Consider the following 13736-nt stretch of genomic DNA (forward strand, 5'->3'; position numbering starts at 1 on the left):
TGAGGGGCCGAGGAGGGCGGATCTTGAGGTTAGGAGATCGCAACCATCCTGGCTAAGACAGTGAAACCCCAACTCTATTTAAAATACAAAATTAGCCGGGCCCAGTGGCAGGTGACTGTAGTCCCAGCTACTCAGGAGGCTGAGGCAGAATGGCGTGAAACCGGGAGGCAGAGCTTGCAGTGAGCCAAGATCACACCACTGCACTCCAGCCTGGGCGGCAGAGTGAGACTCCGTCTCAAAATAAATAATAATAATTTCAAAAGTATTATTAAACTGATTAATGGCTGGCCATTTATTGAGCACTTAATATGAATCAAGCACTGTAAGAAGCACTCTGGAAGTATCACCTCACATATTCTTCATAGGACCCTAAGAAGTAAGTGCTCACATGAAAGGTGAGAAAACAGAGGCATAGAAACATAGAGTCACCTGCATAGGACTATATAACTGGTAAGTGGCAGAGGCAGAATTTTTATCCAGGAAATCTCGTTCTAAATTAACTTTGAAAGGTAAACTATCTCAAACAGAAACAAGGATATATACTACAACATATTCATAGAAGGGTATATATGCATGAGTATATATTTAATTTTAAGCCACTGTCTCAATAACAAAGAAGGATAAATAGGTATAGACCAAATATAAGTTAAAATGTTTGATTACATTGAATGAATTAAGAGAAAGTCACCTATATAATGCCACATGACTGTATCTTCCATAGTTACCTTTTGAAGAAGAAAACTGGAGGCTGTTTATTGCACTTCTGATATCACCAGAACATCCTTGACAGAGCAACTCTAGAGAAGTTTTGTCAGGGACAGTAATTTTTCCTCCATTCTAAAACAAGAAAATTAAATTTTTAAAAAAGTATTTTCTTAAAAATAACAATAAAAAAAAACCCCAACCTATTTTCTCAACTTAATTAAAGTAAATTAGATTCTTTTAAACTTAAATACTAAAAAGGGCTGGGAACGGTGGCACATTCCCATAATCTCAGCAATTTAGGAGGCTGAGGTAGGAGGATCACTTGAGCTCAGGAGTTTGAGACCAGCCTAGGCAAGGTAGTAAGACCTCATGTCTACAAAAAATCAAAACAATTAGCTGGGCATGGTGGCATGCGCCTGTATTCCCTGCTACTCGGGAGGCTGAAGTGGGAGGATCACTTGAGCCCTGGAGATGAAGGCTGCAGTGAGCTATGATCTTGCCACTGCACTCTAGCCTGGGCTATAGAGCCAGAAAAAAAAACTTATCTTAAAATAATAATAAAAAACTAAAAAGCCTCCATGTTAAACACTGGTCTATGAATGGTACAAGCTTCAATGACTTATTACAGTTTAAGGTATACTTTCAGGAAATATTAAATAATGTATTGTTTTACTTTTTCACTTTGACCAGGTTGTATTTTGAAGTTTTTACTCTCTCACTATATACACACAAATATGTAACATATATATGTACACACACACACACACACACACACAAACCCTCAAAATGCAATAGAATGTGATAAAACTAAATATACACAAAATAATCTGACAAATTTATGAAATTTACATGAAAATTCTTTTACTCAGGTTTTCAACACATTATACAGTCTGGTGAGGATGAAAAAGCCACAATTACACCAATTATTTCTTCTTCTTCTTCTTTTTTAAACCGGAGCCACTTGAACTAATCAATTCACTAAAAAAAAAAAAATTTTTGTTTTGACACAAGGTGTTACTATATCACACCTGGGCTGGTCTTGAGCTCCCTGGCTCAACTAATCCTCCCACCGCTGTCAGCCTTTGTAGCTGGGACTACAGGCATGCACCATGGCTCAATTTGCAGTTCTCACGCTTATAGTAGAGAATGTAGATTTTCTTTTAGAGACAGGGTCTAGGTCTGTCCACGACAGACTACAGTCATGTCATCTAGATCACTGCAGTCGCAAACTCCTAGGCTCCAGTGACCATCCTGCCTCAGGCTTCTGAGTAGCTGGGACTACAGGAGCATACCACCATGACCAGGTAATTTTTTTTTCTTTTTTTTGGGTGGGGGATACGGAGTTTCGCTCTTGTTGCCCAGGACGGAGTGAAGTAGTGCAATCTTGGCTCACTGCAACCTCCACCCCCTGGGTTCAAGAGATTCTCCTGCCTCAGCCTCCTGAGTAGCCGAGATTATAGGCACCTGCCACTACACCCAGCTAATTTTTATATTTTTATTAGAGATGAGGTTTCACCTGTTGGCCAGGATGGTCATGAACTCCTGACCTCAGGTGATACACCCACCTCGGCCTCCCAAAGTGCTAGGATTACAGGCGTGAGCCACTGCACCTGACCCATTAAATATTTTCAAAACACTAATGGCATAATAATTCATCACAGTAATTGCTTCCTGTATTACAGGACTCAGTTTGTTTCTCATTTTTCACTATTAATATCTGTTATTTATTCAGTTAGGTGCTCTACACTAACGTGTTTAATCCTCAAAACAACCTCTCCCTTGGAGACTTCCCTCAGTTCCTGTGGTCCTAGCAGTGCAACAAAAATTATGTTTCATGCAAGATTTGGTTGATTTATACCAGTAGGATTCCCTAGAACCATGATGCTGAGAGCAGAAGGTCCATCAGTTTTTTTTTAACATCATCTTGATTTGAGATATAGAAAAAAATGACGTACTAAAATTGAAACAAGGCCGGGCACATGGGCTCATGCCTGAAATCTCAGCACTTTCAGAGGCTGAGGAGGGAGGATCACTTGAGCCAGGAATTCAAGACTAGCCTGGGCAATAGAGGGAGACCTTGTCTCTAAAAAAAAAGTTAAAAAATTAGCCAGGCATGGTGGTACCAGCCTGCAGTCCCAGCTGCTTGTGAGGTTGAGGTGGGAGGAACACTTGAGCCCAAGAGGTCGAGGCTGCAGTGAGCAATGATTATGCCACTATAGTCCAGCCTGAGCAAAAGAGTGAGACCCTGTCTCAAAAAAAAAAAAAAGTGACAACAGCTGTATATGAATGTAAATATACTTTACTGAACTGTATCTTTGAAAATGGTTAAGCTGATAAATTTTATGACACATGTTTTTCACTACAATTTAAAAAAATGTCAAAATTAAAAAGTGACAATAGGATAACAGGAAGAGTTGAATTGTTGGTAACTACCACACCTACATGCCAGAAAACATTTTCTTGATGATAAGACACAATTTAGAACAGTAAACCAAGCAAAAGAAAAATTTACCTCAATGTGAAAGTGAAAGTTTAATAGAAAAATATTAAAGATTTTGAAAATCAGTATTTCCTACATTTGCTAAAATGACATGTATGCCTTATGAATATAATAAAATGCTTTTATTCTAAAAAATTAAAATAATACATGTTTCCAACTCCTTCAGTTTACATAACACTATTTAAGCTGGGCTTTCTATAGTTATCAAGTGAGGTTTAATTAATCAGAGACTTACCTTGTTAGCTTCTATAGTCACTATTCGATTAAGAAATTTCATCATAATTGTTGGTGCCACAGGGTTGAAACTAAAAGTTTTATAAAGAAAGACAGCAGTTAAATGATTAATTTAAAAATATAATACGTATGTGACCTTTATAAGCAGAAATTTCTTTCTTACCTAATATTTGAGATAGAACACTCTTCCTGAATTTCTTTGGGAAACAATAACCTTTGATTATTATCTCCACTGAGACTGTCCGAGATTACAAATATAAGAGGACATCGACCAATCCTCACATACTTCCTAAAATAACAAAATACAGCAATGTTGAAATTTAAGCCACTTCTCATTTAATTTGGAGTTTTAGAATACTTCACTGAAACCTACCTTAGAACTTCATGTAAAGTATGAGAATCCCGATAAAACTGGTTAGGTAAATCCTATTGAAAATAAAAAATAAATAATAGTATAGTTTTATTCCATTGCAAATTTATTTTTCAGATTCATATTTATTGAGATAGGCAAAAAAATATTTATTCAATGTATTTTAAACAGAACTTTCATAGAAGTGAAGGGAAACATGAAATAGATGATACCCCAGGAATGATACCCTCAGGAATGCAAGAGCAGCCTGGGCAACATGGTGAAACCCGGTCTCTACAAAAAAACACAAACATTAGCCAGACGTGGAGGCTTGTGCCTGTAGTCCCAGCTACTTGCGGGGCTGAGGCGGGGGGAATAGCTTGAGCCCAAGAGGTAGAGGTTGCAGTGAGCCGAGATTGTGTCCAGCCTGGGTGACAGAGTGAGACCCTGTGTAATATACATCAAAGGGGATCCCAATTTTTAGACCAAATTTCTTACTGTTGCTTTCCAGTTACAGTATTTTCACTAGGAAGTAATTTTCCAAACTTTTCTTTTGTTTTTCTATGCTTAAACCATTAAAATTTTAACGTTCCTTATCCTACAGCTATTCCATTCAAGTTTACTAAAAAAGACTTTAGGTTTCTATTACAAAGCCTTTGTGTTGTATTTTACCAATATCACTACTATAGAGACAATTAACATTATCATGTAAGATATATCTCACAATTGTTTAGTCAATACCTACAGCAAGATTTTAAAAGTTGGCTGGGTGCAGTGGCTCACATGTGTAATCCCAGCACTCGGGAGGCCAAGGCAGGCAGATTACCTTGAGGTCAGGAGTTCGCGACCAGCCTGGCCAACATGGCAAAACTCCATCTCTACTAAATATACAAAAATTAGGCTGGCATGGTGGCAGGTTCCTGTAATCCCTGCTACTCGGGGAGGCTGAGGCATGAGAATTGTTTCAACCCAGGAGGCGGAGGTTGTAGTGAGCCAAGACTGCACCACCGCACTCCAACCTAGGAGTTAAAGCAAGACTGTCTCAAAAAAAAAAAAAGATTTTAGGCTGAGCACAATGGCTCACGCCTATAATCCCAGCACTTTGGGAGGCCATGGCGGGCAGATCATGAGGTGTCAGGAGATCGACATCATCCTAGCTAACATGGTGAAACCCGTCTCTACTAAAAAATAGAAAAAATTAGCCGGGCATGGTGGCGGGCGCCTGTAGTCCCAGCTACTGGGGAGGCTGAGGCAGGAGAATGGCGTAAACCTGGGAGGTGGAGCTTGCAGTGAGCCAACATTGCGCCACTGCACTCCAGCCTGGGTGACACTGACAGAGCAAGACTCCGTCTCAAATAAAAAATAAAATAAAATAAAATAAAGATTTTAAAAGTTGTCCTTACTTCAACCAGAATTATCTTCTTATCAGTTCTCAGATCATCTCCAAACATTTGTAACTTGTTATACTTTGTCGCTCTTAGTAGAAACTCTTTGAAAACTGCTATCTGAGACTGATAGGGAAACATATGGAAGCTTGATTCTGAAAGGAAACACATAACCACTTTTATTTTCAACAAATTATATACATTAATATTAAACAACTGTATGCACACACACACATTTGATGCATCTCACAATACTGTAGACTGTTTCCTAATTAGGAAAAATCATTTAAATTTAAAATAGGATATTCCTTTCAAAAGACAAGAGTCAACATGTAGCCAGGTGCAGTGGCTCACGCCTGTAATCCCAGCACTTTGGGAGGCTGAGGCAGGTGGATCGCTTGACCTCAGGAATGCAAGAGCAGCCTGGGCAACATGGTGAAACCCAGTCTCTACAAAAAAATACAAAAATTAGCCAGGCATGGAGGCTTGTGCCTGTAGTCCCAGCTACTTGCGGGGCTGAGGCGGGGGGAAAGCTTGAGCCCAGGAGGTAGAGGTTGCAGTGAGCCGAGATTGTGTCCAGCCTGGGTGACAGAGTGAGACCCTGTGTAATATGGAGTTAACTGACCTAAGAACATAGCCGTCAGCATAACATTCATACAATTGGTAAAAATATTTATGACTTTGGCCTACCCAATGAAGAATCTCTAAAGGAATTCAAGCCTATTAATGAATTACCTTCAGTGATAAGGGTTTGGTTTGTTTGTTTGTTTGTTTGAGACAGAATCTCACTCTGTCGCCCAGACTGAAGTGCAGTGGCACAATCTTGGGTCACTGCAACCTCCGCCTCCCGGGTTCAAGCGATTCTCCCGCCTCAGCCTCCTGAGTAGCTGGGACTACAGGAACACATTGCCATGCCTGGCTAATTATTGAATTTTTAGTAGAGACGGGGTTTCACCATGTTGGCCAGACTGGAGTGATAAAGGTTTAACAACAAAAACAGAATGACTGATTAGTGAACTTGAGAATGAGGGAAGCTCTCTGAAGGCATGTTTCACATGGAAGACTGTTTAAATTAAGGCTTATCAGACTGTCAAAAGTAATGCTACTATTTAGAAAGCAGTAAAAGCCAGGTGCAGGAACACACGTCTGTAGTCCCAGCTACTCCAGAGGCTGGGTCATGAGAATCCCTTAAGCGCTTAAGAAGTTCAAGTTCATTCTGGACAACATAGTAAGACTTTGTCTCTTAAAAAAATAATAATAATAATGGGCCGGGTGTGGTGGCTCACGCCTGTAATTCCAGCACTTTGGGAGGCCGAGGCAGTTGGATCACCTGAGGTCAGGGGTTCAAAAACAGCCTGATCAACATGGTGAAACCCCATCTCTACTAAAAAAAATACAAAAATAAGCCGGGCATAGTGGTGGGCGCCTGTAATCCCAGCTACTTGGGAGGCTGAGGCAGGAGAATTGCTTGAACCCAGGACGTGGAGCTTGCAGTGAGCCAAATCACTGCACTCCAGCCTGGGTGACAGAGTAAGACTTTGTCTCAAAATTAATAATAATAATAATAAGAAGGAAAAGAAAACAGCAAAAGCACCAGCAGGAAGGAATACTAGTAGCACAAGGGAGTGCATTAAAGAGTCCAGACAAGGGATTTTGAGGAACACTCCACATTAAAATAAAATTATCCTTCCACAAGTCGGCCGGGCACGGTGGCTCATGCCTGTAATCCCAACACTTTGGGAGGCCAAGGTGGGCGGATCACGAGGTCAAGAGATCGAGACCATTCTGGCCAACATGGTGAAACCCCATCTCTGCTAAAAGTACAAAAAAAATTAGCTGGGTGTGGTGGTCTGCAGTCCCAGCTACTTGGAGGCTGAGTCAGGAGAACTGTTTGAACCCGGGAGGCAGAGGTTGCAGTGAGCCAACATCGCGCCACTGCACTCCAGCCTGGCAACAGAGCAAGACCCCATCTCAAAAAAAAAAAAAAATTATCCTTCTACAGAAACCTTTCCCTTCAAAATGGCCTAGGAGATCTGGCTGTCCCTAGTTTCACCACCTAGAGTTGCAATATGAAAAACTATGAAAGACAAAATGATAGTGCTAAAGTACATAAGCATATGCATGAACTTATAACGTATTACATCTTTAAACTGGTACTATTGCCGGGCATGGTGGCTCACGCCTACAATCCCAGCACTTTGGGAGGTAGAGGCGGGTGGATTGCTTGAGGTCAGGAGTTCGAGACCAGCCTGGCTAACATGGCAAAAACCCCATCTCTACTAAAAATACAAAAATTATCTGGTTGCGGTGGCCTGTAATCCCAGCTACTCAGGAGGCTAAGGTATGAGAACAGCTTGAGTCTGGGAGGTAGAGGTTGCACTCCAGACTGGGTGACAGAGTGAGACTCTGTCTCAATAAATAAATAAATAAGATTGTTACTATTATCAATTTTTAAATCGTTATCTTAAGGCCTCCTTCCAAATTCCAAAGACATCTCTGTTCTTTTGCTTTCATTTGATATTGTTCTAACAGGTATTTACTGATCTAAGCTATCTTCTTGGGGGGCAAGTTCTTTTTAACACATCTTAAGGCTTGATTTAACAAATAAAATACCTTAGTTAATACTGTCTAACCTCCTAGCCAGATCTTAGTAAAAAGTAGATAAATAATGCAAACGGAACATGTTAACAAAACAGTTAAGACTTAATCTTCAAAAAATTCCATTCTCTTCCACTGGAGACATGCTTTCTTTCCTTCTCCTGAAATAACTTTTATTTATTTATTTTTTGGGACAGTGTCTCACTCTGTTGCCCAGGCTGGAGCACGATGGCACAATTATAGCTCACTGCAACCCTGAACTCATAGGCTCAACTGATCCTCCCACCTCCCACCTCAGCCCTTCAGTAGTTAGAACTACAGGTGCACAACACTATACCTAGCTAATTTTTTTATTTTTGCAGACAGGCCTTTGTATGTTGCCCAGCCTGGTCTTTAACTCCTGGCCTGAAGCAATCCTCCTGCCTCAGCCTCCCATGTGAAAGCCATCGCATCTGGCCTGTGAAATTCCATCCCTCTGAAAGTGGGAAGTACGGGAAAAAATGCACTCATAGAAGTTTATCTGAAAGCTCCCTTAAGCATGGGTTTTTCCCATTACTTCCACTACCTTCACAGCCAATCTTACCAGTATTAAATATCTCCCTGAAATCATCTTTTTGGAAATCTGGTAAAACTGGATTAATCCACTCTTGTACTTGAATACCATGCTCCTTTGATAGTACTTTTATGGTCGTTGTCTTTCCACATCCAGGAGGACCTGTTATTAATAAAATAGATCCACCCTAAAATCAAATACAAATTATTATTAAAAACCAAAATCACTGGAATGCTAGAATATTATTTCTGACTTTTCATTCTAAATATCATTTACTTCTATAAATATTTGCTGAATGTCTCATATAAGCAATTAAAATTTCATAATAATGCTTGCTGGAATAAACCAACTTTATTTTTTCTTTTTTTAATTGTTTTTTCCCCCATTTTCCATACAAAAACATCTGCAAATATGGAAATAAGAGAATCGTAATTCTTCAACTCTAAATTCTGCTTCTGATAATTTCTCAATTTTTGCATTATGTCCCTCCCAAGGACTACTTAGTAGCCAAATTAAAACCACCACACTTTGGCTAAATTAGGGAGGTGATGTCTAAAACAAAGATTTTTAGAGGTTACCTGAACTTTTTTTTTTTTGAGACGGAGTCTTGCTCTGTCACCCAGGCTGCAGTGCAGCGGCGCAATCTTGGCTCACTGCAAGCTCCACCTCCTCGGTTCACGCCATTCTCCTGCCTCAGCCACCCGAGTAGCTGGGACTACAGGCGCCCACCACCACGCCCGGCTAATTTTTTTGTATTTTCAGTAAAGACAGGGTTTCACTGTGTTGGCCAGGATGGTCTCAATCTCCTGACCTCATTATTTGCCCACCTCAGCCTCCCAAAGTGCTGGGATTACAGGAGTGAGCCACCGTGCCCAGCAAAATTTCTTTTTTTTTTTTTTTTGTTGAGACGGAGTCTCCCTGTGTCGCCCAGACTGGAGTGCAGTGGCCGGATCTCAGCTCACTGCAAGCTCCGCCTCCCGGGTTCACGCCATTCTCCTGCCTCAGCCTCCCGAGTAGCTGGGACTACAGGCGTCCGCCACCTCGCCCGGCTAGTTTTTGTATTTTTTTAGTAGAGACGGGGTTTCACCGTGTTAGCCAGGATGGTCTCGATCTCCTGACCTTGTGATCCGCCCGTCTCGGCCTCCCAAAGTGCTGGGATTACAGGCTTGAGCCACCGCGCCCGGCCAAAATTTATTCTTAATATAGACATCTCATTGGATGATATAATTTACTGTTATACAAATACAATATTCTCATGGAAAGACTTCAGTTTGGTTACTAAATTCTTTAAGAAATGCATATTAAGATACATATTCGGGAAGAGCATGGTGGCTCACACCTGTAATCCCAGCATTTTGGGAGGCTGAGGCAGGTGGATTCTTTTGAGCCCAGGAATTTCAGACCAGTCTGTTCAACATGGCAAAACCCTGTCTCTACAAAAAACATACAAAAATTAGCCGGGCATGGTGTGCGCCTATAGTCCCACTTGGTCAGGAGGCTGAGGTGGAAGAATCGCTTCAGCCTGGGAGGTGGAGGCTGCAATGAGCCAAGATTGTGCCACTGCACTCCATCCTGGGCATTAAAGTGAGATCCTGTCTCAAAAAAAAAAGAAAAGTAAAGTAAAGAGAAAAGAAAAGAAAACAAACGTATTTACTAGAGATAGGACTCTAATGAGAGACTAGAGATTGTTAATCCCAGTAACATTCCCTGATACTGTAAATTTGATTTTTTTAAAAAAAGTTAAAGCTACAGAAATATCAAAAGATTTTCTACATACTATGGCAGGCTATAATTCTTATTTGTTTTCCTTTAATAAGAACCTATGTACCTTGGACAAAGAGAGCCTGTTCCACTTTTGAAAAGGGCAGTGTGTGAGTTATAGTGCTGTTCACTATGAGTTCAAATTATATGGATCAACAATATACAGTCAGGTGCCAGATAATCAACTTTCAGTCAATCATGGACCACATATGAACAGTAGTCCCATAAAATTATAGTGGAGTTGAAAAATTCCTAGTAATAATAATGCAAAACATCACTCACGTTTGTGGTAATGCTGGTGTACACACACCTACTGTGCTGTATAAAAGTGTAACACATATATCTCATTATGTGTAATATATAATGCTTGATAATTATAATAAACAACTATGTTACTGGTTTATATATTTACAGTGTCATATCTTTATTATTAAAATCTACTTGTTCTTATTAAAAAAAAAAAAAACAAAGTTGGCCGGGCATGGTGGCTCACGCCTATAATCCCAGCACTTTGGGAGGCTGAAGCAGGTGGATCATCTGAGGTCAGGAGTTCAAGACCAGTGTGGCCAATATGGTGAAACCCTGTCTCTACTAAAAATACAAGAACTACTCGGGCGTGGTGGCGCACTCCTGTAATCCCAGCTACTCAGGAGGCTGAGGCAAGAGAATCGCTTGAACCAGGGAGGCGGAGGCTGCAGTGAGCCGAAATCACGCCACTGAACTCCAGCCTGGGCAACAAGAGTGAAACTCTGTCTCAAACAAAACAAAACAAAACAAAAAGTTAACTATAAAACAGCCTCAGGCAAGTCCTTCAGGAGGTACTGCAGAAGAAGGCACTGTTGTCATAAGAGACGACAGCTCCTTACATGTTGCTGCCTCTGAAGACCTTCCAGTGGACAAGATGTAGAGGTGGAAGACAGTGCTATTAATGACCCCAACCCTGTGTAGGCCTAGGCTAATATGTATGTTTGTGTCTTCATTTTTAATTTTAAAAGAAGCTTAAAATTTTTTTTAATACAAAAAAGTTTATAAAGATATAAAGACAGAAAATATTTTTGTACAGCCGTACCATTTATTTGTGTTTTAAGCTAAGTGTTATTATGAAGGAATCTAAAAGTTTAAGTAAAAAAGTTACATAAAGTCCTTAACATGGCATTTACAAAAAGTTCCAGTAAGTGAAGGTTTATTAAATAAAAAAATTTTTAAGTTTAGTGTAGCCTAAGTGTACAATGTTTATAAAAGTCTACAGTAGTGTGCAGTAATGTCCTTAGACTGTCACTAACCACTCACACTCACTGACTTAACCATCTTCCAGTCCAAGCTCCATTCATGGTAAGTTCCCTATATAAATCTATAATAGCATTTTTTATCTTTTATAACCATGTTTTTACCAAATTTTTTTTATTTTTTTGAGACACAGTTTCGTTCTGTTGCCCAGGCTGGGGTGCAGTGGCACTATCTTCAGCTCACTGCAACTTCCGCCACCCGGTTTCAAGTGATTCTTGTGCCTCCCGTGTAGCTGGGATTACAGGCACACACCACCATGCCTGGCTAATTTTTGTATTTTTAGTAGAGATGGGGTTTCACCATGTTGGTCAGGCTGGTCTTGAATTCCTTACCTCAGGTAATCCACCCGCCTTGACCTCCCAAAGTGCTGGATTATAGGCATGAGCCACCGAGCCTGGCCTTTTTACTGTACTTTTTAATGGTATGGTTTAGGTATGTTTATTTACACATATAGTTCCCACTGTGTTATAATTGCCTACAGTATTTAATACAGTAACACGCTATACGAGTTTGTAGCACAGGAGCAAAATATAGCCTAGGTGGAGAGCAGGCTATAGGCTATACCACAGGTTTGTGTAAGTACACTCTATGATATTCTCACAACAATGAAATCACCTAATGACGCATTTCCCAGAATGTATCCCCATCATTAACTGAAGCATGACTGAACATTAAATAACTTTAAACAAAAACACATATACAACAAGGCTATATATTGATGGGTTGACAAAAATGTTGTAACCAGAGGTTTGCAGAAACCTAATTTAGTGTTTTTCTTAGAAATAATGGTTCAGTATTTGCTAATTCAGCAACTTTACAGAACATAACTACCTTGAATAATGATAACTATAATACCAGACAGATCACTTCTTTACAAAGAAAAAGAAGCCTATGCACAAGTACTATACATTTTTCTCATGTAATAATATACTTACGTGTCTGTTTTCTGACAGAGTGGGTATAGGCACATAGCAAGTTTCCCTTTCAGTAAGAGAACTAGTAGGTAGTTTCTTATCAGCACATTATAATGTGAAGTCTTTTGTTAATCCCATTTGTCTACACTGTAACAGAGTTTTACTGAATTCTGAAGGAAAGAAGTTGTCCTGAAAAATTAAACGCTGCAAATATTTGGTATATTGTACTTAAAATAAATTTTGAAAAGTAAATTTAGTTTGCCCATTGATAAATCTAGATCTTCCCAATTTTTTTGAACAAAACCGTTTTCTAATTACTGACATCACTGAAACTTCTGTAAAATAAAGGGTAAGTGATTTGGGCCAGGCATGGTGTGGCTCATGCCTATTAATTCTGGCACTGTGGGATGCCAAGGTGGGAGGTCTACTGGAGGCCAGGAATTCAAGACCAGCATGGGCAACACCGTAAGACCCCATCTCTACAAAACTGTTTTTAAAAATTAGCCAGATGTGGTGGCACACGCTTGTAGTCCCCAGCTACTCGGGAAGCTGAGGTGGGAGGACTGCTTGAGCCCAGGAGTTCAAGGCTGCAGTGAGCTATGACAGCACCTCTGCAATCCAGTGTAGGCAACTGTCTTTAGCAAGACCCTGTGTCTAAAAAGTTAAATAAACAAATAAATAGAGTATATGATTAAACTCCAACTCCTTAGGGGGAAAACTTTTGAAATCATAAAATACTTTTCCCAATACATATATATATATACACACACACACACATATATATATGTACGTAAGTTTATCCAACTGGTAGAATAGTAATAGTAACACCAACTGGTAGAATAGTAATAGTAACACCAACGTAGGTTTATGACATGATAATGTTTATACTGACAGAGTATTGCTAAGTGAGAAAACACAATGGACACTGAAAAATAAAAACTATTAGCTGAGCTGACCAAAAACAAATCAATGAGGAAAAGCTTGGATGTAAGAGGTGTGTCACAGAGACTGCCCAAAAATCTGTATTCGGAGAGGAGAGATGAGATTTCTATGAATCAGAGGAATACCAATGCTGACACTTAAAATCCATCTTGAATTCATGATCTCAGCTCTAAACCAAAAGGTTTAGATCCACAGGCCAGAGAGAAAGGAGCTTGGTTCAAGAGAGAAGGATCGGCTGGGTGTGATGACTCATGCCTGCAATCCCAACACTTAGGGAAGCCAAGGCAGGTAGATCACCTGAGGTCAGAAGTTTGAGACCAGCCTGGCCAACATGGTGAAACCCTGTCTCTATTAAAAATGCAAAAATTAGCTGGGTGTGGTGGTGCACACCTGTAATTCCAGCTACTCCGAAGGCTGAGGTAGGAGAAATGCTTGAACTCAGGAGGCACAGGCTGCAGTGAGTCAAGATCACACCACTGCACTCCAGCCTGTGCGACAAAGCGAGACT

The 13736-nt window shown here is 40.2% G+C and overlaps 1 protein-coding gene across 9 annotated transcripts in view; it reads right to left on the reverse strand.

The window, feature by feature from the left end:
• Nucleotides 1-13736, reverse strand: part of RAD17 (RAD17 checkpoint clamp loader component) — a 47289-nt gene that overhangs the window by 25714 nt on the left and 7839 nt on the right. For all 9 annotated transcript variants that reach the window (XM_050793556.1, XM_050793553.1, XM_050793549.1 and 6 more), the window contains 6 exons: nt 8355-8511; nt 5192-5328; nt 3813-3865; nt 3603-3728; nt 3441-3510; nt 726-837 (listed from right to left, as the gene is read on the reverse strand). In XM_050793556.1, coding sequence (XP_050649513.1) covers nt 726-837; nt 3441-3510; nt 3603-3728; nt 3813-3865; nt 5192-5328; nt 8355-8511 — 655 coding nt within the window. The remainder of the gene's footprint in view (nt 1-725; nt 838-3440; nt 3511-3602; nt 3729-3812; nt 3866-5191; nt 5329-8354; nt 8512-13736) is intronic.

Source organism: Macaca thibetana, chromosome 6, assembly GCF_024542745.1.
Source record: "Macaca thibetana thibetana isolate TM-01 chromosome 6, ASM2454274v1, whole genome shotgun sequence".
In the NCBI taxonomy this organism is placed as follows: Eukaryota; Metazoa; Chordata; class Mammalia; order Primates; family Cercopithecidae; genus Macaca; species Macaca thibetana.